Source organism: Lissotriton vulgaris, chromosome 5 (genome assembly GCF_964263255.1).
Source record: "Lissotriton vulgaris chromosome 5, aLisVul1.2, whole genome shotgun sequence".
Classification (NCBI taxonomy): Eukaryota; Metazoa; Chordata; class Amphibia; order Caudata; family Salamandridae; genus Lissotriton; species Lissotriton vulgaris.
The window spans coordinates 389,450,090-389,474,787 of NC_141693.1; the positions used below are offsets into that span (position 1 = coordinate 389,450,090).

Consider the following 24,698-nt stretch of genomic DNA (forward strand, 5'->3'; position numbering starts at 1 on the left):
CTTGGATTCCAATTTGGTGAAGCCTCTTGATCAGGGTGTGGTGAAACACTGTGTCAAATGCCACTGAGAGGTTGATGAGGATCAGGGCAGCCACTTCGCCCCACTCTAGGAGGGTTTTGATGTTGTCAGTTACTGCGATCAGGGCAGTTCGGGTGCTGTGGTTTGAATGTAATCCAGATGGGAGGTGTCCTGAAGAGTGTTATTCTCCAGGTAGTCTGTGAGCTAGAGGTTGATGGTCTTATTGAGAACTTTGGCAAGAAAGGGGAGCACTGAGATGGACTGGTAGTTTTTTAGCACATCTGGGTCAGCGGCTGGTTTCTTGAGGAAGGGTTTGATTTTCACCATGCTTCCACTGAACTGGGAAGGTGGCTGAGGTAATGGATGTGTTGAAGATAGCTATGAGCTTGTCATTGATGGTCTTATTGCTGAGGTTGAACATGTGGTGGGGACATGGCCTCATGGGTGCTCCTGAGTGGATGGAGAGCATCAGTGTTCTCTGCATGGTGAACCGATCACAGGCAGTGATCTGGTGGTCGGAGGTTGCAAATGGGGGCGAGGAGGCTGAGGATGTCATTGTTGTTGGGTTGGGGCTCAACGTTTTTGTAGATATTGGAGATCTTATAATGCAAGAAGCCCGCCAGGGTGTTGCAGTGTACTTGGGTGGGAGTGGTAGTGTTTTCAGTCTCTGAGGGTTGGAGAACTCCTTGACAATGCTGAATAGTTCTTTGCTATGGTTGGAGCTGCCTTTGATGCAGTCAGCTAAGACATTCCTTCTCTTCTCCTTCAGGACCAGTGGACTGAAAGGTGGGCTTCTTGCTGGTGTGTCATTTCCTTTTGATGCTTCCATATGTGTTTAGTGGTTCTCAGTTCTGAGGTGTACCAGCTGGTATGTTTGGTGGATCTTGTGAGTTTGGTGGGTTTGATTTGGGTGACTCTGTTGGTGCTATTTGAGATCCAGGTGGTTACGTTCTTGATAGTGGTGTAGGGGTGGGAGGTGTTGAGGGTTTCGGTCCGTTAGCTTTTCGATACTTTGATCCAGCTGCCGTGTGAGGTGCTGGAAGGTCTGATGGCATCGCTGCTGACTCCTGTGAAGGTGGCATGGCTGTACTTGACTCTGCTGCTGGCTGTGAAAATAGGGTCGAGCATGTGTCCTGCGATGTGTGTGGGGTCGGTGACTAGCTGGGTGAACCCGATGTTGTTCATGTTTTCAAGAAGGTTGACTGTGTTGGTGTCATTGGGGTTGTCAAAGTAAAAGTTGAGGTCTACGAGGAGGGTGTAGGGTTCGGTGTCAATGGATTGGGGAGCGATGAATTCAGGGATGAGCTGGGGGAGCGATGAATTCAGGGATTAACCGGCATGTGGTCCTGAGGGTCTGTATACAAGGGTTCCTCTGACGGTGGTTTTGCAGTCTCTTCTGAGTTGGAAGTTTAGGTGTTCCATGAATGGTGTGGAGTCATTCATGGCAGTGGTGCAGAGGATGGATTCTTTGTGGATGATGGTAATCCTCCCTTTATGTTTGTTGATGCAGTCTCTTAGCTATCAGGTAGCTGTTGGCCGTGGCAGGGCAAAGTCAGTGCAGATGCAGAGTTGAACCATGTCTTGCTGAGGAAGATGACGTTGGGGTTGAGGGAGCTGATGGTGTCCCAGATCTCAATGGCATATTTGCAGAGCCATTGAACATTGAGCATGAAGCAGTGGAGTTGTGCAGGCGTGGTTGTGGATGGCGTGGTGGTGGCGGCAGTTGCGTGCATGGAAGCTACAGTTTTGCCGGAGAAAAGGCAGTGGCAGGAGGTGAATGGTCCCACTGTAAGTGCAAAGAGGAGCAGCAGCAGTTGTTGTTGTGAGGTCTGGAATCCAAGCCTCTGAGCTTGGTGCCTGTGTAGCAGCAGGCACCAGGTTTCCTGGCACTGGGCGTGGTCCATGTGCGAAAAGGCGCATATGGGCTTGCCTTTACCACGCCTTCGGCATGATTGCTGCGTGGCCACTGCATGGTCACGCTGAAACCTCCATTAAGTAGGTCCTGGGAGGGGGAAGGGGCACAGGAAATGGGACGCAGGAGCGGCAGGAACCAGGAAAGCTAAAAAGCAAGCGGCGAGTGTCACTGAAATCACAAGCACAAATTCGAGCCAACAACACAAAAAAAGGCACAAAACAAGGGGAAAACGAAAAAAGCAAAAGCTACACTCACAAGGACAGAATACGCAGAGAGCATTAATGTCAGAATAGAGCCAACAAGGCAAAACAATTAGCAGAAGGCAATAAGGAACTAGCATAAGGCAGTAAAGTCACAGGCACGAAGTTAAAGTAGCAGGCAAGAACAAAGGCATGTAAAGTCAAGTGACAGTGGCAAGAACCATAAATTAGAGTTAACGGCAAAAATGAATACAGGGAAAAAAGCAAAGACTGGCAGAGATAAAAACAGAAGGTGCCTACTGAGTCAGGGCTCAAGCAGCGTGAGGGAACTGTCAACTGGGACCTGCTCCTTTCACTAATTAAATCACCTACCCTTTTTTTTAACTCAAAGGTAATTTAACATTAAAAAATTTAGCACTTTTCAGACTGCTGGGTAGTGACAAAGGCCCTGTCCCTCTCCCTATTAAAAGACACCGGGTTTAAAGGTATCCTCTGCCCAACTTGGGCAGCTTGACGACCACGATGGCCCTTAAAAGTAATGGGGTAACCCAGTAACCCTCAGAACCTGGGTAAGGGATATAAACACAAAAGTGGTTCTGTTGGGGACACACTTGATTTGAAACGTATTGAATACAAACAAGAAACAAATTACTTTGTGGATGATATATCGAGGAGGACACAAAACAATGACCACAATAAAGAAGATAAAGGTCAATCTTTAGTATTTAACCTTTTAGGCTTATATACAAACACAGAGTCTAAAGGAACCTAAGAAATAATGTATCCTCCTAAGACTAGTGTATTGCACAGTGGATACCCTGAATGTATTGTTCTATGTTATTGTATGATTTGGTTTGTTTTGGTTTGACCGTTGTCAACACCCAGTCACCAGTCACGACTCTTCCACTAAATGTATCCTCACTACATGTTTCTGTACATGTGTTTGTTGTGTTTTGGACAGCCTATTTAAATATTGCTTTTGAATATAAGCCTAAAAGGTTAAATACTAAGGATTGACCTTTCTCTTCTTTATTGTGGTCGTTGTTTTGTGTCCTCCTAGACCATGGTGGCCCGGTATCTTGGCTCCAACCGCCCTACTCCTGGTGGCTTAGTGGGCCAGAGCACACAACCAGGCTCACCCTCGACCAGTGTCTCCAGCAGCACCACCACTGCTACCAACACCAAGTCTGCAGATGCCAGCCACCACAGTATGAACTGGTAGAGCAAGCAGTTTCCTCCGGCTGTTTAAAAGCTAGTGCCAATGCAGGTACCAATGAAGCAAATGCAAATACAGGTACCAACAAACAAATATATCGAGAGATCCCATTGGAAGCCTCATTTGTCTACTCATGGCTCAAAGATGTGCCGCTTATTGACTTATCGTGAGGGGACAGACAGCTGCTTCATTCGTTCAACCGTTATTGGGTGCTGGAGCTGCCTCAGCCACACGCCTTCATCTTTCCCTCAATAGCAGCCACTATGTTCCAAACAACCCCAATGTTAAATTAATGTTAGAAATGTATTGGCTGGCCGTTCGATCCGTAATTAATAATACCGTACATTACAACACCATTTTCCTCAAAAGCTTGAGACTTTGCTATTTTTCTTGGGTGGAGTGGGAATTGCAATTGGAAATTACAGCAATCACACACTTACTTATCTATTTTCACTGCAGCTGTGCTATTAAACACGAAAGAGCATCTCTAAAGCAGATAGGTATTAACTGGTTTCTTAAGAGGTGAGAACAATCCAACCAAATAGGGTAGGAAGTTCTCCTTATATGTAATACTCTCAGATGACACTGATTTAATAGATATAGGGAATTGAGGTTTCATTGTCAATGGAAGGGACTTCTATTATGGTAAGTATACTTGCTTAACTAATAATTGCTTGCAGGATAGCACTGCCAGTCGACTGGCTTAGCCCCAGTGACATCTTCCTCAGTTGTGGAGTTTCCCTTCATTTCAGTTGCAGGTACCTCAAAGATTAAGAAGCAAAGTCTGGTTGCAGTGGGTGGTACCCACATTTAGTTTAGTTGAAGTTGAAAGAACTATTCTCCACCTCAAAAACGAAGCTTTGTTTGAAACACTAGCAGAAATGTTCATTGTCATTGTCTCTAGTTAATGTGCCCACGTGCACTTATACTTGAGGGCTAGTATTGGCCTAATTGAATCATGGACACAACTTAGCATAGCCTTATCATTTGGTAGCATAATTTCATAGAAAAATAGGTCAAGCAATCAGTTAAGGAGCCAGGAATGTGGCCAAGAGTCAGCTATTGAAGCCCACCATGTGGCAACACATATCTCTTGGATATCAACCACACCCATCCTGCTCTGGGGCTATCTCAGGAGGCACAACAGCCACAACATGGAGTACCTTTCTTATCGTCCAGCTCCTGTCCGGACTTTCCGTATTGATAACATGTTGTTCACCTTCAAAATTCTTCACCGTGAGTAGAACCCAAATTTATCCCAGGCAATATTAGTTCTGATAATTTTACCTACTGCTAGTTTTAGCACGCAAATAACTTCACCAAAGAGATTCATTATCATGAGAACCAAGAATGAAAACTTATGACAGAGGTCCAGTAAGTTTGACTCTTGCTTTGGAAGTTGCCGTAGCCTGCTCAAATAGTTTATTTATCATTTTTCAGCTACATTTTGGCCATCACATTCTTTATCTCCTAATTGTCTTGCACTTTGCTTGTTGCCTCCTACACACCAAACTTGTCCAGTACAACTGATATTTTGATTCACAATACAACTTATATTGAATGGCAAACAAAATTAGAGGAGACTTGTTACTGAATCTGGCTTATTGTGGGAGGTGAGTTAGGTAATTGTCAGCATATATCGTCTCTTCCATTTCAAGAAAGGTATTTTTTAGTTAGCAATACTAGTTACATGATATTGCATCAATTCCCTTCCTCTTAAGCACTTAAGAACAATCCTAAGCATTATAATAGGATGAGGCACAATAAAATAGAAATTCTCATATAAAATGCACCCTGTAACTGTATTGAAAACTTGCTAAACATATATACAAATTCAATAATACCCAGTCAAAACTGTGGAAAACAGCCCTCTTCTGGATTAATGGTATGGTACTGCTTATAGTATGTATGTTTTCACTAGCTTCACAATTTTGACTCAGGAATCAGGGACAATTCTCTAGCTAGAGAGTTGCTTTTTTATAAAACTTCCTTTCGTTCTCATAGCAAGAAATATAAATCACCTAGAGGAATTAATTACTATATGGGCGTATTACAGATGTTCAGAAAACTACCATGCGCAGAAGAATAATTACTACTTTCAAAACCAATTGTGTGAAATATGTTTGCAGCTATAGTTCTACACTAGACTTGTACTTATTATGAACTCAAAAGTTAGCAAAGGGATAACTGAAGTCTTTTTTCAAATATGATAGCTCCTTGGAGTTCCCCAATATCACCCCTAACCACTATATGTTTGTGACTGTTAGTTTGAACAATAAAAAACTAAAACATTCAAACATTTTTTTTGCTTTATTGGTTCAATCAATCAAAACTGAAGAAGGTTAATTTGGTGGTCTAATCACAGGAGGAGTCCCCACTTGCATACCTTCAAATACTATATAAAAGTTACATTTCGAATACGGTCTGTCCTATTCTCCTTTAAACCATCATATCAAACTCTTCTACTTTACGTTCAAGAATTCACAAGCTTATGGAAAGTAAATTTTGATGTTCAGACTCACAATAGCATGTGTGACATAACAATATTGCTACCACAGCCCCCCCCCCCCCAGCTTCATTCACATCTAGAACTCCTCTGACTATTCCATTTGTACTTATCTGCCAAAAAGATTCAGGAAGAGGTTGTTTTTGTCCATCCAAATACAAAATCCTTTGAGGGTTTTTAATTCACAAAATATGTGGTACAAGTTTACAAAACTAATGCCAGGATGAAAATGTTTTACCTTCTAGAAAGAAGATACCAGTGGGGTTGCCCTTTCAGTACATTATAGATGGTATAATTTCAATCAGGATGCCAAAAGGAGAATGTTTACATATTGTTGACTACTCAAATTCACATAAATATAACCAGCTTTAGAAAGATCTATGTCACTATGTATTTATACTGTTATCATGTATATAGTAGATATATTTGCTTCTGTCCATAATGCCTAAAAGGACACCAAATCCCAACTTTTCGTAGTAGTGTTAACCATTTTTTTACCAGAAACTAGGTTCCTTTTCAGTTTAAGGAACAGAAAACCGAATAAAGATACACATAGGCCTATTGGTGACCCAATTGACATTTTACCTATTGCTATTATTTCTATTTTAGTCTCCATATAATGACTGACTGATAACACTGAAAGAACCCAGATATTAGATGTATTGTCTGTATAAAATAAAGCACTGACTGAGCCACTACTTGAATTCCACCCATTTGTTAGTGGGCATGGTCACATAATATTCAAGATATTGTTATGCACAAACTTTTGTTAGATTGAGTTCCATCTTTTTTGTTTAGGTTTCTTAGCTCTCGTTACCCTTGAATGCGTTGGGCAGCTATTGATGGGCCAACAGTCTCCAAGAAGGAGTTGAAGTACTTGGTTTTCTGTTGCAAGCTAGAACCTTGGTGCCCACTCTTCCTAGTATTTTGATTTATTTGTGTTAAAAATAGCCTCTTTAAACAGACATTTAAAAACCAAGTGTTGCAATAAATCGCCATCCTTATCATCTGGAACATATAAAATGCTCCTTCTTTCAATTCAAAAACAATTATTGAATGTATTCTATCTTTATTATGATGACATCTGATTACAGTCTACTGCAATTCATGATGATGCCATTTTTGCTGTAGGGTGAGCAAATCTCCATTGCCCCTTTGTCACTAGTTTTTACAATAGCTCTTAAGTACCTCTGCTCTTGGTGCATTTTGTCAAAAAATCATAAATCAAATCAAGTCTCCAAAAATTGATCTCTAACCTTGAAAAAAATGACACATTGTGGAAATCCACTCTCTCCTTTCACTTCTTTAAAGCCCCTTTCTATATCCTTGTTTCATCACACATCTTTTAAATATGTGCGTTAGATAAACATTCATCAAAATATCTTTATCTCTCATCAGATTTCATCAGATCTGAATGCGCTCTAGCAGTGTGCTATACCAGTGCATGATGTACATCTTCACACCAAGCCTTAAGCTCATGGATTGCCTCTCTCTGGGGCATATTAGCAACAACTTGTGATAATTATCACAAACCGCGCTTAGCGCAATTTTTTTTATCGCCTACTATCGCTGGATTTTCTCGCAGAGATAACGCAGTATTACCAACGTTTATCTCCACAGCGGTAAAAAATGCAGCGATAGCGGCGAATACCATCTATAACGTGAGATTTCCAGCTATAAAAATCCCATCGCTAAGGAAAATCTTGCTAATAGGCAGGTGGGGACTTAGACATTGAATCCACCTCCCATTGACTATTATCGCTAAGTCAGGTTTATATCAGGTGTAAAATCCTGGCGCTAATCGCGGTTAGCATGCGTTGGGTATGCCCATTTTGCATGTCATTAGCGATAAATAACGCTGACATGCAAAGCGGGCCCCAAACCGGTCGCTATCGCCTGGAAGCTGTCGCTAACTGCTGTTAGCGACAGCTTGGTGATTGGGCAAAAAGAAAATCGCTGCTTTAACGGCAAAAAGTGCCGCTAAAGCAGCGATAATGCCCTTGCTAATATGCCCCTCTATTCCTAAATACAAGTATTGTAATACCTAGCTCCCAATGAAAACATTGTCGTGGTCAAGTTACTCTAATTTTTTTGTTGAAGCCCACTTTACAAATCACTGCATGAAAGACGTTCATGAAGTAAAAACAGTCCTTCAGATAAATGTAAGCAAATGATTATAATCTACTATTGCCGGACACTAAATTTTAGATCGTATTTGAGATGCAATGACTTGCAGACTTATCGACTTTGTTCACCGGACCCAGGTGGATCCTTATCGGGCCTCTTGAAGGGCGGCCTCCTCGAGCTCCATCTGTAAACTTCCTCCTCCCCGGCCAGCCCCTTCTTTCATCTTCATTTACCCCCACTACAGGTAAATGTCACCCCTGACTTTTCTTGATCTTGCTGCTCGTTATTCTTCCATGCTTATCACTTGGTCTAAATCCCTACCCCTGCTCGTTCTTATATATAGATTACACCCCTGTCCGGGCCTTAAGACGCAGCGCCTCGGAATGTAATACCCCTACGAGGATCTTTCCACCTCTCTAGTTGATCTACCGCGCTGCCAGCCGCGGCCGGTAGTGGGAGTACCGGCCAGGCGGTAACGTGGGGAGGAGGAGGGTAGTAATGTATGGATTACGGACTTTAACAGGTAAGTAAACATAAAAATAAATAAAACAAATTTCGTTGTGCGCACTGCATCGCATTTGGTGATGCAGTGCAAGCAACGAAATTCGTTTTATTTATTTTTATGTTTACTTACCTGTTAAAGTCCGTAATCCATTCATTACTACCCCCCACCCTGCCCCTCCCCCTCCCCACATCACCGCCCGTCCGGTACTCCCACTACCGGCCGCGGCTGCGCGCTGCCCTTCTTTATGCCAGCTCACCCTCAAGGCAGCGACTCTTCCCTGTCCCCGGTGGGTAACAGAGCATGTTCTCCCTCGATGTTACCCTCTTTTCCTTCCCTTTCTCCCCCCTCCCTTTTCCCTTTCCGCCCTCCCACCTCCCCCCTCTCCCACCACCCCCTCCCCCTGCCAGCAATCTTACCAATGCACTTATCCTTATCTCCCCTTTCCTCCTGTTTATTATTTGTGGGTTGCAGGAACCCTTCCTACTCCCGCGGCTAACCATTGACCTGCTCATTTCCCCATTGAGCTTTCAGGTATGTGCCGCCCCTTTTTGAACTTTTTCTCTCGCTAACATCTACCGGCTCCACCCTCTAACTGGGCCATTTGCGCATTTTATTAGTTGTAACTCTACCAAGATCTTTCTAATTTTTTCTCGGGTGATTCTCAATTGGAATGGGTGATATCTACCTCTACCCTTACATGGTGTTATCCCTTGATACTTTTCTTTCATGGCTGTACCCAAACTCTTGTTCTGTTATCTCCTCTTGATTTTACCCTATGCACTCTCTACTACCAAGTTTAAACAGTGCTATGTGCTCCCACTGATCTTTTTCTTCCCGGCTATCTCTGGTCTCTTGTTTTTATCCTCGGTTCACTCATTGGTCTTCCCTCCCACCTAGCTAATTCTAAGGCTACCTATTGTCAAAAAGAGACGCTAAAGTACTTTTGAATTGTGTCCATGTTTATCATTTTAATTGGATCTGTTTATCCATAAACAGATACCCCCACTTTTGTCACTGGTTTGTGCCCTGATGAAGGTGAGACCCCGTTGAGGTCGCACACCGAAACGTACGTCGGCACCACGAACCTACCTGGCGAAACCTACATGATCTACTGTTTCCTCCAATATTGTTATTTTTATTTATCGTGGAGAAAGACACTCCCCGTTGCCAACTTTTACATTCCCTTCTGTGACAATGTTCACTTTAGTTTGCTAAATTTGTCGAGCTTGTATTTTTATTCATTGATGAAAGGACACAATATTATATATACCAGCAAATTTTCTAGTCACTTTACTTCTTTGATCATCAACTGAACCTTAGGTATTCGCCCCCCTTTTGACTGTCCCTAGAATTTTTTGTTTTCATAGATGAATCTACCTCTGTAGTAGTTGGACGTTTGTGAATGAATGAGTGAGAGTGATTGTGATTGTTCGCAGATCCGTTCTTTTTGTGTGGGGTATTATAATTATTTTTGCCTTGATTGTATTCTGTTATTTAATGTTTCACAATGTATGAACTATGTTTCTCATGAACTTTGATTAAAACAAATCGATGTATCCACATTCGTTTGTCCCGTTGTTGACCTAGTATTTCCTGGGAGGGAGACCGTTTATATTAAGTGACTTTTTCAGCACTCATTGATTAATACAGGTGGAGTTTTTGTGTTGTATTGCAATGACGATGGTCAACATGCACGATTTAAGGTAACAAACACAATAATACCTAGGGTTTCTACCAGCAACATAAGAAATAAAATACTAAACAACTGAAGGTAAAGACTAAAAATACAAGCTGTAAACCCATTAAATGAAAGTGCATTAAGCAAATGATAAAAACAAATGTAAGTAAGAGAAAATAAAATGAGACACATTAAAATATAAGTTGTAACAAAAGACAGCATTGGTCATGGGGTCTCCCTTTATTTCAATCCATTCCAGTTCAGCATATCAAAGTCTACCAGTACCGCCCATCGTAACTGCTTCTGTGCTTAACCCTCCCTCGCATTCAAAACAAATGGCAGCTAATTCAACAAATGAGCCCACATTCTCCTGAATATCACAGTTTTGCCACACCCTTTGCAAAAAATGTTTAGCCTGCTCCTCACAGCTATTTGTGAAGGGACAGTGCACACTGCCTGTCAGTCACAATATGCCCACTGAGGAAATGCACCACATATCCAACAACCCTTTTCCACACACCTCCTTTCCCAAAGTGTCTATGGAACAGAGGGGCATATTATCGAGGGGGTTTATCTCCGCTTTTTTGGCTTTAAAAGCCAAGAAAGCGGAGATAAAATTATCTCCCTATTACCAAGCTGTCGCTAACACCAGTTAGCGACAGCTAATAGGAGATAGCGACCATCTTGGGCCCCGCTTTGCATTTCAGTGATATTTATCACTAATGACATGCAAAGTGGGCATGCCAAGATGTTAGCGACTGGAAACAGTCTCTAACATCGCTATCTCCTATTACCAACGTTTGGAGATATTCGCGCTAAGTGCGAATATCTCCAAAAGCTAACACCTGCCCTGAGCAGTTCTTAGCCATGTTATCCAATGGGAGGTGGATAACATGGCTAAGAGCATTTGCTCGATAATGCATGAATATCGCTGACTTTTCAGCGATATTCATGCATTGCGGCCGTTTTTTATCGCATTTGCGATAGACCTTGATAATAGCAAGGTTTATCTTCGATAAAAATCGCCGATGTGCGGCGATCATTTTTGTCTCTAGACAAGTTAGAGACAAAAAGTATCGCTAGTTGTTGGTAATATGCCCCAGAGTGTGTAACCAACCATCAGGGAAAACTCAATGAATTGAAATGGTCACTCACTGAAGTTATTTTCAACTGATGAAAGCAAGCCTTTAACAACAAATAAGGTAGCATATAAATGAAAGGGAGGATTGCAACATGGGTACAAAAACTTGTGAAGCAGCAAGACCTAAAGCATTGTGCTGGTGGACAAAGGTTTTCAGTATAACTTATAACATACACCCATCAGCATAAATACACATTTAAAATATTCCTGCCTCTAAATCATATGAATGTTTGCCAATCTACAAATTCAGACCTAAGTGTTAAACTACCAGTGCATGCAATAACGAGTGTTTGCATGTGGACCAGAAAAGTGAAACGAATTTATTTCGGAAGAGGGTGGGGTTGGAAAATGTGTCAAAGAAGGCATAAAGTACCCAGACAATCAAAGATTATGATAGTGCCATCCACTCCAAAGCACAATTATATCACACATGCTGTTGGCTTCAAAAAAGTCAATATAGTCACAGAACCAATGTACGTGCTATCCACTGGAATGACAGTATCCAGATTAAACCACCTGGCGTGCGACCTCTTGATAATTCATACGAGTAGATCCCGTTTTCCGCAGACATCACTTTCTGTAGTAACCTCACACAGCCACCTTTACTGGAGCTACTAAAGGCTGCGTGAAAGCGCAAACTCTTTCATGGACTCCTAGCTCAGTTAACCTGAGTGGAATTGATATGTGACATGGTCAATGAGTCAACATTGATTACTGGCCAAATCACTTCCGCGTAGAGCGTGGAGCTGAAAGAAACTGACACACGATGAGCAAGCACATCGCTGGACACAGTCATGATTTCTTTAAAAAAGAAAATCGTTATAACACAAGCTGTCAGCAGATAATGAGAGGCTGCAAAGAAAATTAAACATACACTATAAAAGGTGACATATTTTGCAATAAGGACATTTACATTTATTAGCATCTCATGGCTTGCTGCACTTCAAGTGGGCTGCTATTTAGCGGGATATTTTTGGCACAGCGTCCTAATTTAATTGAGCGTGCCTTTCCTCATTTACAGTTACCTTAACAGGACATCAAGCAGAGACTATATTACATTTGGCGACGTGTCCGCTTCAATTATGATTGTTTTACTGCCGTGGGTACATTTTCAACATGTTGCTTAACTAAAGGCCAAAGTTAATAAAAAATTCAACATACTAATTTGTTTGCCTGGGATTTATTTGCCAGTCTTCCGTTTTTTATCGAGAATTATAGTTCAAAATGCTGCTGCTTCAAATTTAACTGAATTGCAAAATCGTGCTATTTTTATAACACTTGCCTATAGTTTTTGCTGGTTTACTCAATCACTTGAATGATTATGTCTCTGCAGTCAATGAAAATAAAATGTATGCAAATAAATGTATCATCTCGCAAACAGAGAATCCTTTCAAACAGATGAGCCAACAAACTGTTTTATGAATATTAACATATTCGCACAAATAATCCCGATGATAAATATCAACTGAGGCTTCACAGCATGATTATGACAGTAAAACATTGGGCATGGATCCCCTAATGTGTTGGCATGCTTCAAAACGTGATATGGAAAAACTGTCTTCGGGGAAATAGTCCCCTCCAGGAAAAGTTCGTGATTACGCATTATGTTATCCACTTGAAATTGCTATATGTTGGCTGTTAACAGAGTCACTCCAAGCACATTTGGCAAGAAAGACCTAATATATCTGACAGTGGTGATTTGAAAATATAACAACGTGTCAATGAAGGCACAGCAACTGACCCTGCTCAACTAAAGCTATGCACAAGATTGGATTGGTAGTTTAGGAATATTGTACTCAAACCAGCCCCTGCATGTGAAAAGTTGATTCATATGAATATATTCATACAAGTACATCGATTATTTCAACAATAATTTTAAACACAGGAGGTATTGCAGTTACAAAAGTTAGCATTTATATATCAATGAGGTTAAATGCTGGGAAAGAGGGGTGTTTGCTTGTCTCTCTTTATCTGTTAATATCCAGTTCCCCAGTATTCTGAAGGATAAGGAACAGCAACATCATATAGTATACATCATTGGAGTGGGAGAAACCTATAAGAGTGCAGGAGATGGCATAGATACACTGAAATGATTGGACAACCCGTGTGTCCAATCACAGGCATTCCTCCTAATATCCTTCGATTCCAAGAAAGAAAAGCAGTTTGAAACTGGTCAGAGCTCACTGGTTTGCAAAGCACTTGATTTTCACAGTTTTTTTAAATGTTAATCTCTTATCAATATAGTTCTCAGATGGAAAAAAAACATTTTGAAGAGTAGTGAAGATAATTTTTGTGCACAATAATTTTCTGATGGGATTGGCTGCAGATGGGTTCATAGTTCAGTGAGGGTCTATAGAATGTTGCATATTTTCCCAACCACGAGCTACATGAGGGCTCTGTAAATGTAAAGTATTTCTTTATGTTAAGATAAGAAAATTGGTCCATATTGCCATATGCCAACAAGCTTGGAAGTCGTAAATGCTGGATAAAGAGCTAATAAAAGTGACGAGAACAAAGTAGAAAATTAAACAGAGGCACTGAATAGCAGTAGCGGCTCCTCGAGGGAGTGCTGCGGAGCAGGGTGGGGGAGGGGCAGGGAGGAGGGTAGTAAACTCCAGCATGCGGTCGAACGGAGGTAAGTAAAGAAATAAATAAATAAAACAAATTACATTGCGCATGCTGCAATGCCAAATGGCGATGCTGCGCGCACAATGTAATTTGTTTTATTTATTTACTTACCTCCATTCGGCTGTATGCCGAAGATAACTACCCCCACCCTACCCCTCCCCCACCCCTCCCCATACCCCGCAGCACTACCTTGAGGAACCACTACTGCTGAATAGCAGCCTAAACAGTGTTTCATTTGGAAATATGCAAGTGCAGATACTCCCTCTTCAAAGTACCTGTTTGCTCCTGAGAAGTGCTAATACTGTCTCTTTAAATGTATTGCAGCTGTGCTGAAAAGTGCAGGCACTCTGCCTTTCAAATGAAAGAAGTGCAGGTACTCAGTCCCTGATAGTACCTGCCCATTTAAAGCACTGAGTATAAAGTCTTGCAAGTTAAGCATTAGCTTTGGAACGTATCCAAGTATCACAGCTGTACCAAAAAATGAGGCATGTGAAGGGTTTAGGTCCTTTGTGACTCGTGCGGCCCTGATTTCCTCAGTGTGCTGGACATTCCATAACTGGGTGTGGTTGTGACGGAACCATTCCGTCATCAGCACAGCTCAACCATGACTGATGATGGAAGGGTTCCGTCACAAGCATCGAAGGGGTTAAGACCCAAAGAATATTGATGCATTCTCACCACACAAAGGAAAATACAATTCTTTGTAGCACAAAATTTCTGGAAAATTCCCACATTTTGATGAACCAGAAAATAAGGAATTTTGTTAAGTTCAGTAGCACAATCAAAACGCCGCTCTTGCCTCAGGAATAATCCAAGGCAAACTGTTGTGACCACATTTGGTATACACAATCACGGGGCACTGTACATGCTTAACTAGGAGGAGTGAGGCCCGGTACGTGCTTAACTAGAGGGAATGAACAATGTGAACACCAGGGAGCCCTGGATACAAGTTAAAACTTGTTTAGGTCTGCTCCAGGGGCTTTACTGGAGATATGGTTCTTGGTGCTACTGCTCTGGGGTGGCTACTCCTGACTGTTTCGTCCTCAGAGCAGTGGCGGCTCCTCCGCTAAAGCGGAAGATCATCGCCCCACTGCTTTTTAGCAGTGAAATAAAGAGAAAATAAAATTATTCATTTAAAATTATAATAACTGGTGTTATTATCATTTTATTTTGTCCTAGCTCCTACAGCTTTGCGTAAGGGGGCGGGGCAGGGGAAGAGTGGTAGCATCCTCTTAAGTGCGCAATGACTGCTTGTCTGCATTACAGCCTTCATGGAGAACATGCCCAGGCTCTCAGTCAGTGTCTGAGTGCTGAAACATGGTGCCAAGACCAGCCAAAATGCTGCTAAGGCAGCGTTATGATTGGCTGACTGGGAGTCTGGGTATGCTTCCTGTTCAGGGCAGTGAGGGAGGACTATGGAGAAGAAATGAGGAAAAGAAGCAGCAAGAAGGTACGTTTTTTGTTTTTTAATACCTGCTTCCCCTGCTTTGCCCCCTCCCGTCCCCCTTCCTCCCATCTGTGCTGGCCGCCACTGCCTCTGAGTATGTTTTCACTTTTACATTTCAAAGTAAGGTTGGCCTAAGATCTCCCTGTGTCAGGTTGCATCTCTTCTGAGTGGCCACAGCTTTCTATACCAGGTAACTGAACTAAAGGTGTGTCGGAAACCATACAGAGAAGAGATGTGGTTGCAACGGTGGAGCAGGACATGCACAGCATGATGTAACATGAGGTAATGTTGAAGCCATATTGTAACAAATAACATTACTGCTGAAAATAAAACTTTCATGGAGAATTTTGCAAATTTAAAGGGAACATTTCAATTATAATATTCCCATTTCTAGTCATATAGCAGTAACCAGAATGCTAAACTAAGGCTTAAATCATACGGATGGATTCAAGATTGAAACAAATGGATAGACTAGTGGATCAATGGGTCAGAGATGGCTAGATGGATGTGTGGATTCATAAATGGATGATGGCAGTATCTAAATGGATGAAATTACAAATGAATGTGTTGGCAAACTGACAGGTCAAATCTGAATTGGTGGGAGGACAGATGGGTGGATGCATAGATGGATTCAGAAACAATTGATGGCAGTTTGTAAATGGAGAAAATAACAAATGAATGGGTTGGTGGATCTCTGGGTCAAGACTGAATTCATGGGAGGACGGATGGATGGATGGATGAATGGATAGATGGATGGGTTCAGACACGGATGATGGCAGTGTGTAAATGGATGGAATTACAAATAAATGGGTTGGTGGATCACTGGGTCAAGATTGAATTCATGGGAGGGCGGATGGATGGATGGATGGATGAATGGAAATATGGATGGGTTCATACACGGATGATGGCAGTGTGTAAATGGATGGAATTACAAATGAATGGGTTGGTGGATCAATGGGTCAAGACTGAATTCATGGGATGACAGATAGATGGATAAATAGATGGATGGATGGAATCACACATGGATGATGGCGGTGTGTAAACAGATAGAATTACAAAGGAATGGGTTGGTGGATTGATGGGTCAAGGCTGAATTGATGGGAGTATGGATGGATGGATGGCTGGACGGATGGATGCATGGAGCTAGATTAATGTATGGACTGTGGCAGTTTGTAAACACGCACTCACTAAGAAATAAGGACAATCATGGGCATTCTGAACGGAAGAATACACCTTTTACTTAATACTGCTTTATAAATTGCACAGTAATCCCGTTTAAAAAAATTAAAAAATAATATTACCCCCATAGTTAATGATAAGGTTTTGAAAACGTCTGGAATTAAGTATGCCCATCTCCGTTCTGCTCCTGTCCACTGTACCAGAGCAGTCTCAGACAAAAAAGGCAATACACACACCTGTACACTTTTTTCAGGTCTGATAAGTTACATGTAGTAGAAGGTGTACTTTAAGAACAATAATAACTCCTCGTGTATTTTGTCTGTGCGTGTATTTCTACGTTTCTTCATTTGGTGAGTGACAGCATGATAAGGCGGGGCCCCGAGGCTGGCATGAACTCATTGTCTCGTGCCCACTAATCACATCCTATTCTGGCTGTAGTTTTACCTGCACTGTGCTCCCACTTGTTATATTTGAAATGAAAAAGCAAAAGCAACACATACAATGCCATTACGTTTCACAAAGGCGTTCACGCACACACCCGCAAGTGCAAACGAACAAACAGAAACGCTTTAATTCCTGCCTTAATAAATAAACGATTGCGCAGTAGTGTGAACGCTTTCAGTGGTAATGAGGGAAAGCCCGTGTCAGACTTGAAATGAGGGCACACGCCACATGTGAGGCTTAAAAAGAGGACCGTGCGTCCCTTGTAGGCACGCGTACGTGAAAATCTATAACATGCCACCTGCGTCGTGTCTTCGCTAAGAGAAGTGTTCTCATGTCTCGCCCCTACGTCTCGTTGGTCACAAGATACACGACAGTCTTACACGCAGCACACCCACCTGTGGGATTTTTCTGTAATGTGAAATGCCGTAACCAGCAAAGATGTCCTCTTTCAAAAACGTTGTATAAAATAGAATTTGCGATGTTACCGTTGGTGTGCCTATAAAAAATGAACCAGTTTATATGATTATATGATATATGTCTAAAAAATTGAGTCAATTCTAGTCCTGTTTTATGGCTATTCCAATAATAAGCATGCGTATGCCAGTCTTTAAAAAGTGCGCCATAGTTTGAAATATTCACCAGTACAGTCGAGCGTGGTATGCTGGACGGTGACCTAGGGTCGACATGGCATTTTAGCCTACGGAGGTCGAAAAGGGGAGTACCATTTGCTTGAGAGGTAACAACAAACAGTAATCGTATACAAACGCTGTTCTGTGTGAAGAGTTTTGTGCTACGTCTCCATTGTTGTATCTACTCTACGCTTCAGAGCTGTAAAAAGAGGCTATTGTAGGAAAAGGGGGCGAAAGAGTTGTCTAAATGACAAAAAGACCAAGGTAGCCATCACCTCCCAGAAAAAGATTTTTATCGAAGTAATAGAAAAAAGGCAAAGCGTGCTGGAAAGGCGGGCCCTAATTAGTGTCACGTGAATCTATGGGCTGAGACTGCGCGAGACGTTAGAAGGTGCGAACAAAAGCACCTCCAGCAGTCACCGCCTTCAGGAATCCGAAGGCAGGGTGTTTGAGAGACTCCTACTCATCCCCTGGCTCCACAACGCCATGCTTTGTACTGGGAACAGATGCAGCCCATTTGAGATTCAGTTCCAACAGAGAGAAGCCAACGTAGGAGTCTATCGCCCCCTTGCGGACAAAGTAGAGAGGAGCAGGTCTGTTCCGAAAGTCCCTTGTCAGGAAACAGAGACAACATCAAACCGTCTCCAAGGAATGCCCCGACTTCATGCGCAGTTAAGAGTTAAATCGCCTTACATGCGAGTGACATTTACGCTGCCTCCCTATGTTTTCACAAGAGTCGGAGTGTTGTGAAATAGAAACGTCGCACAGCCGTAGACGTGCATTATGCACAAATAATGGTTAAAACCATGCTGTCATGAAAAGCAAACAATGCAGGAACGCTTCTTCAAACTTTATCTCTACATACACCTGCCTTTCTCCATTATGCGAGGCATACGACCCGATGCTTCACTTCTACTTGTGCGTTCATACTTCGCAGCAAGGATGCAGGCACCATTCGGGAGTTTGCAGATCACCTAAATTATGCGACTCCTATCTCAGATGTGGTGATGGGTAGAATTGCATAATGCGCGCACCAGAACCCCAAGAGCAATAATAAAACATCTTTCAGGGATCTTGTGATCGATGTTTGTTCTTTAAGCACTTACACTGAAAATGAAAATATGCAACAAAACTGAATGTGCGATAGACCATCACCTTTACAAAAAAATCTTTGCATGTAGTGTCTAGTCTAGTCGCTGTTTAAATAGCAGCTGGGTACGTGCAGTTTGATTTAAATCTTACTGTTTCAATAAAGAAACCAGGGTAAAGAAAGATTTGGTTTTTGCCATTCTAAAGGAATTCACGCTGGAATTCGTGAAATAATAGAGCCAATCTGGCTGTATGGTAGCCAAACTGATGCTGCTTTCAAAAAACAGGAAAGGGGAAAAAGCACACACATAAAACAATGAAGGTACCTTGGTTACACAATAAAATAAAGAGTATCTCCTCTGTAAAAGGAGAAAAAAAACAAGATACAAACAGCCCCACATTAGCTGGAGGCGACATGCTTAAGACACCAACGAGATAAGATTATTTCTTACCTGATGCCTAAAATGTGTTTTATCCTCATGGTCACGTATCACAAATTGGGATCAGATCTTCATGTACTCATCCATTTGGACAGCCCCTCCAAACAGAAAAAATGACGCAAAAAACAAACTTAGAAATGGGTGTATTCCATAGCAGATTGACAGTCATTGGTTGCTTTAGCTGTTCAGAAGTGCGGATGTCGCCGAAGCTCCCCAAAACGAGGACATGTCTGCACAGAGGCGAGGCAGTATTTATGTTTTATTTATTCGTGAAACGCAGAGTTATTCGGCAGCTGTGTCAGGTCAGCTTGGACGCCCGGAACAAGCGGAGGCAAATGCATGTGTAACCTCGCGAGGAAGAGCGAAAGAGCACCGATCACGTCTACTGTTGAACATAAAAAGAGAGGAACGCGCACAAAACAGCAGCAGGGACCCAGTTGCACGAAACCAGCTATTAAAAAATGAAACCGCGGGCCTGAGCGGAAAACCAGAGGAGAAATGGAAAGTTAGCACACTGGGGCGACTCCTGAAGTTAGCATCCTCTGGTGTCATGCCGCGCAGGACCATCCATGCTGGGTGTTCCAGAGCGGGTGAAAGGTGTTCTGCAGTTTGTTGTACGTGGTGTCTGCGCACGGCTGGGTGGCGGGCGCGTGCGACAAGAAGGATGAAAGTAGAGCAGCAAGTGCAAGGGGGAGAGAGCAGGTATTAGGTGAACAAAGGCTGGGAGTGAGGGGCTGCCAAACACCGACCCGGCGCTTTATAGCCCATTGGAGAGATCGCTTTAGCAAATCATGGAGCGGTGCTGAGGGAATTAGGCTGGGGCTGCTGGCTGCAGTAATTGCCGAGGGACCGAGGAGGCAGAGAGGAAAGATGCGAAGGGAGCCTTGGTGATGAAATGGCAGTGGGCTGCAGCAATGAATCTCGCGCGGCAGCTCTGGCTGGGTGCACAGGCATCCGGGGCTGCCCGAGCCCCCGCTCCTCCCGGATCTCCCACTTTCCAGCAGAGTCAGCCCTCCCGGCACAGCACAGACACGCGCGTCATTCTGCTTAGGGGGAGTCAAGCGGGACTTTTTTTTTGATGCACCTCGCGCGTTTCCTAAAAAACAAGATCCAGGGTGCAGAGGCGGACACTTCCACGAGTCGTTGCTCTGCGTCCGTACATTGCTGCACAGGATGCTTCTCACGGTCGCGGGTGGTGGGAGCGAGCTGGGATGTCAATCATTGTCATGCCAACCCACATCAGCACCACACCACACCCTCTATCAAAGAGACAGCGACTTGAAGATCTCTGGCTGGGTGTCCAGTGCCACAGTAACTACAGCACGTTGAAGTTTTGACCTAAAGTGGCCCCGCCTCTTCCCCGCGCGCCACACGCACGCACACACACGCAGTGGCAGACAGAAGGCGCCTGTTGAGAAGGACGCTCCGGTGAAATGAAAGAGCAGGCGCTGGTTTAGGGAAGCAGCAGGGGGGAAAGAGAAACCTGGAAAGAGCATAAAAAAGGAGACAGAACAGAAGAGGTGGGGGCCCTGGGGCGGGATATTTGAAGCAGGAGAAAGCTAATGAAAGGAAGCGAATGGGAAAGAACAGTAGGGGAAGAACGCCAACACAGGTGGGCGTGGGGGAATTGGGGTTTGAAAAAAGAATACACGAAGGCATTTTTCCTAAATATGTCAAATATGGTAGCTTACAGAGTGGAAATGGAGGCATGCACATCAGGTAAAGAGTCAGATAACAGTGTGAATTCTATATATATAGGGCACGTATCCCCCGCCACCCTCTTCACAAAGATAAAGAGATGCCCACAGAGGGCATGAAATTACGCGATAGGGAGAGTGCGAAAACTTCACTTGGGCGCACATGCATCAAGTAAAGGAATTGGGATTCCTTAATAGAGATTATTAAGGAATCTCTATTAAGGAATTGCAATTCCTTATGCTTGTAAGTTTTGCAGAAAAAATAGCGATTCCTACACATTCCCTATTAGCGAATCGCAAATTTCGGTTCGCTATAATGGATTCCCATTCATTGAGATCTATAGGAATGAATAGGAAAGCATTCGCAATTAGTGATAAGCAAATAGGTAATCAAAAATTGCAAATGCAATTCAAGGGTGCAAAGGGGCCATAAGGCCTCCCTGATGCACCCCCCAAAATTGTATTTGTGCACATGTGGCCAACACACATGCCCTAAGGGGGTGTGTAAGTGCATCATGGCACCTAGGAAAATGCTATTTTGTGCATTTTTCTAAGGAATTGCAAATTACCATCAACTCGATTTTGATGGTAATTTGCGATCCCCTAATGCAACGTTGCATTCTGATATTACTTCATGGATTGCATTTAGGGAATCGCAAATTGCGTTTCCCTAACTGCATTCGTACAATAGGTAATCACAAAAATTGCGATTATCTAGTTTGCAAATACCTTTGGGATTGATGCATCCCAAAGGCTATTTACTGGTCACAAAGTGACTGATTCTGTGAATTGGTCTGTTTGCGACCAATAAATAGCTTGATGCATGTGCCCCTTGGTGACCTTTTGCTTTCTGTTGTTTTCTGTATTTATTTTCTGTGGGCGGTTGACCTAAATCAGGCTGCATCACTCTTTCACACAGAGAGGAAGTGCTTTCAGTCTTTTTATGGTTTCTGAGGGGTGGCGGGGCGGAGGAGGGGATATAGTCTGCTGTGTTTCAGGCAGATGGAGGCAATCTTTTATTATACTGGCGATTTATCCTTTCACTTTGGTGTGTCTGCACTCCCGGGATATATTAATTATGACTAAGAGTCATTTGCGTTTGGTGGGCTGTGTTAGACGAGATTGTGCAATTGCTTAGACAGAGTCACTTTCCACCTCGTATCCCATGTCATTTCCCTCACTACCTGAACTGAACTAGGGCAGAAATCGAAGAGGAAACACATGCAAGTTTACCTCCACTGAGCCATCACAGTCAGAAAATCTTCTCTGAGGGACACAATATCACAGTACCATAGATACTACCATATGGCACTTATGCTTTCTTAGCCATTGCTGGTGCAAAACAGACTGCCTGGCTCCCCTCACACAACTTTGCTCTGCGGTGTACAAGTGTGAAGGAACTTACTAAATAGTGAGTATTTAGGACGTGGCCCGCTCTTCACTGTTTGTGACTATGTGAACACAATAAAGTGGCTATTTATTTTGTCTACTGGCTTTTTGTCAGAATCAGTGAGTGGTTAAAATAGTGAGGGCTGAGAGACTGAGTGGAGCTTGTGCCCAGGGTCAAACAGCAACATGTTTGTCTTGGCTCCTTTGTGCCTGATTGCTTCTGTCAATTCACTCTTCAAGGATGTCAAGACCTTAAACAAATTTGGGCAAATTGGTCTCCTGTTAAGGTCTCAGGTGTTAAGGTAAATCTAGGCGTCACCTGCCTTGAAGTGGGAGGATTGGACAAGGCTCCTAAGTGCACTCAGGCAGAATGGTTTCTTTGATGGACACCCCAGAATAAGTGGATAAAATAAGAAATGAGTAGATTATGTTTAACATTTTGCTCCTCATTCCATAGGAAAAGCTTGATCATTTAATTGTTGGTCCAAAGGCATACATTTTACATTTTTGCTGGCTGAAAACAGCTTTATTTCATTTTGAGTTTTTCAAATTCAAAAGAAAAATTGCTACTTAGGTTCTTCATATATTTGTCTGCACTCACACATGCCTACTCTTTTGGAGTGCCCTTGCCCCAAAGCGGCACACAAGCACACACTTTAGACACCAGGCTGCTCCTCAGTGTATGTGTTCTGTCAGCAACTTAATTATTGGCCACACATGATTTTAAGTGGGTGTATGGTCTGTTTCCTTCAGCAGCAGCTGCCTCCCCTCTACCCTCCCTGGTGCTGCTTCATTTTAGTGGCAGTGCAGCTGTAGGGTGTGATCTTAGCTGGGGATGGGAGCTTCTCAGGTGGTGTGCCCTTTGCTGGCGGATAATACACCATAATGCAGCATTCCCTTTCGGCCAGATCTTGCTCCCAGACAGAAGTACCAGCAGATAGGGGGTTAACGTCACGGAGAGTAGTTAAAAATCCTTATTGAAATCAGTGATATTTTTTTAGAAGCCATATATTTCCAGGGCCACCCATGTGGAATTGTGCGATTATGTTTTAGTGTTCTCAGGTCCCTGTACCTAAGGGCACTTTGTGGAAAAGATCAAATTTGTGCCTCATCTGCAAGTTTAAATTAGGATGTCTTCGTTGCTCCGGGACACCTTTCAAAGGGGTTTTGGATCATGTCGATTCAGAGGGTCTCACCAATTACCAGCAGCTAGAAAAGTTTCTTCAACTCCTCATGACCTCTGCGCGACTGCATCTTCATCCTGGCAAGAGTATCTTCACTGTAGGAGATCTGGGCCTGCCTTTCTACCCATGTTGGTAGTTTTCTGACCTGGGCCCCTTGAGCTTCTCAGAAGCACCCACAGGCCTTCCACAGAAGATCATATTCCTCAGTCACCCAGGCTTTCAGCTTCTTGCTTGGTGACTGTGCACAATAACCAGAGACGAAAGTGCTCACTTTTCCTGGATCTACAGCAAGTGTAGTCTTACAATTAGTCTTACAAACTTCAATACACCATAGTAGATCTACTCTCCACTAGGATGGGAGGATAACCAAGGAGTCAAGGCTACCAGTCATGGGGGGAGAGTCTAAGAGAGTCAGAGGGAGGAAGCTATCAGTGGGTGGACCCAAAGGCTTCTGTCAGGGCTTGATGACTTTATTGGTCCATGTTCCTTCCTTCCAATGCTCATCTCAGTTTATCCTATCGCTACTGGTGTTTTTAAAGGGAGAACAAGAGTTCTATTTTTGGCACCACATCCGCCCAATTTAGAAATGTCCAATCTCTCCTCCACCTCTATATGACATTAAAAGTAAAAATGTGTTTACCGCCACAGCCCTGCACAGCATCCTCAACAATGGTGGTAAAATCCAAAATGGCAATTCTATGTGAACTAAGTGCATAATATTGCTTTAGGCCTTGTGTCTTCTCAAGTAGGTCTTCCCCCTCTCCTCCAAAACCTCAATGGGGCATACTAATGTACACCAAAGGCAGAAGTTTGTCCTCTCCCTATTTTTCAGGTTCAGAGCTTTCCATTCCTTAAGTATCAGTAAATTGGTGGAAACAGCTTTGCAAATTTAAACACATCTCTTTAAACCAGAAAGAAAATCATAAACTCCCAGAAATTGGCAAAATGTTCAATGGGTCTTCAATCCACCAAGTGATGGATACAATAATTAAGTCAATTCAGCGAGGCAGGACAAAAGGACACATTTTATTAGTTAATTAGTTACTGGATCAGATTAAAAAAAATGTCAACGTGCATTTCTGAATCAGACTACAGCGAAATTAGATTTGGATCATAGATCTGCTTCTTAGATCTTGAATCTGAAATCTGAACCCATGAATATATAGACAAGGCAACAGTTCTGAAGCTTTTAACATGAGCACAGATAAGAGCAGTGGGGCAGGAAGGGGGCGGGGCCGGGTGGAGGGGGGAGTCAACAGATGATGG

General features: G+C 42.9%; 1 protein-coding gene across 1 annotated transcript in view; it reads right to left on the minus strand.

Annotated features, from left to right (window-relative positions):
* Nucleotides 1-19,636, minus strand: part of AJAP1 (adherens junctions associated protein 1) — a 623,891-nt gene extending 604,255 nt beyond the window's left edge. The window contains exon 1 of the mRNA XM_086920075.1: nucleotides 19,175-19,636. Coding sequence (XP_086776201.1) covers nucleotides 19,175-19,203 — 29 coding nt within the window. The 5' untranslated portion in view covers nucleotides 19,204-19,636. The remainder of the gene's footprint in view (nucleotides 1-19,174) is intronic.
* Between the last annotated feature and the right edge of the window lie 5,062 nt (nucleotides 19,637-24,698).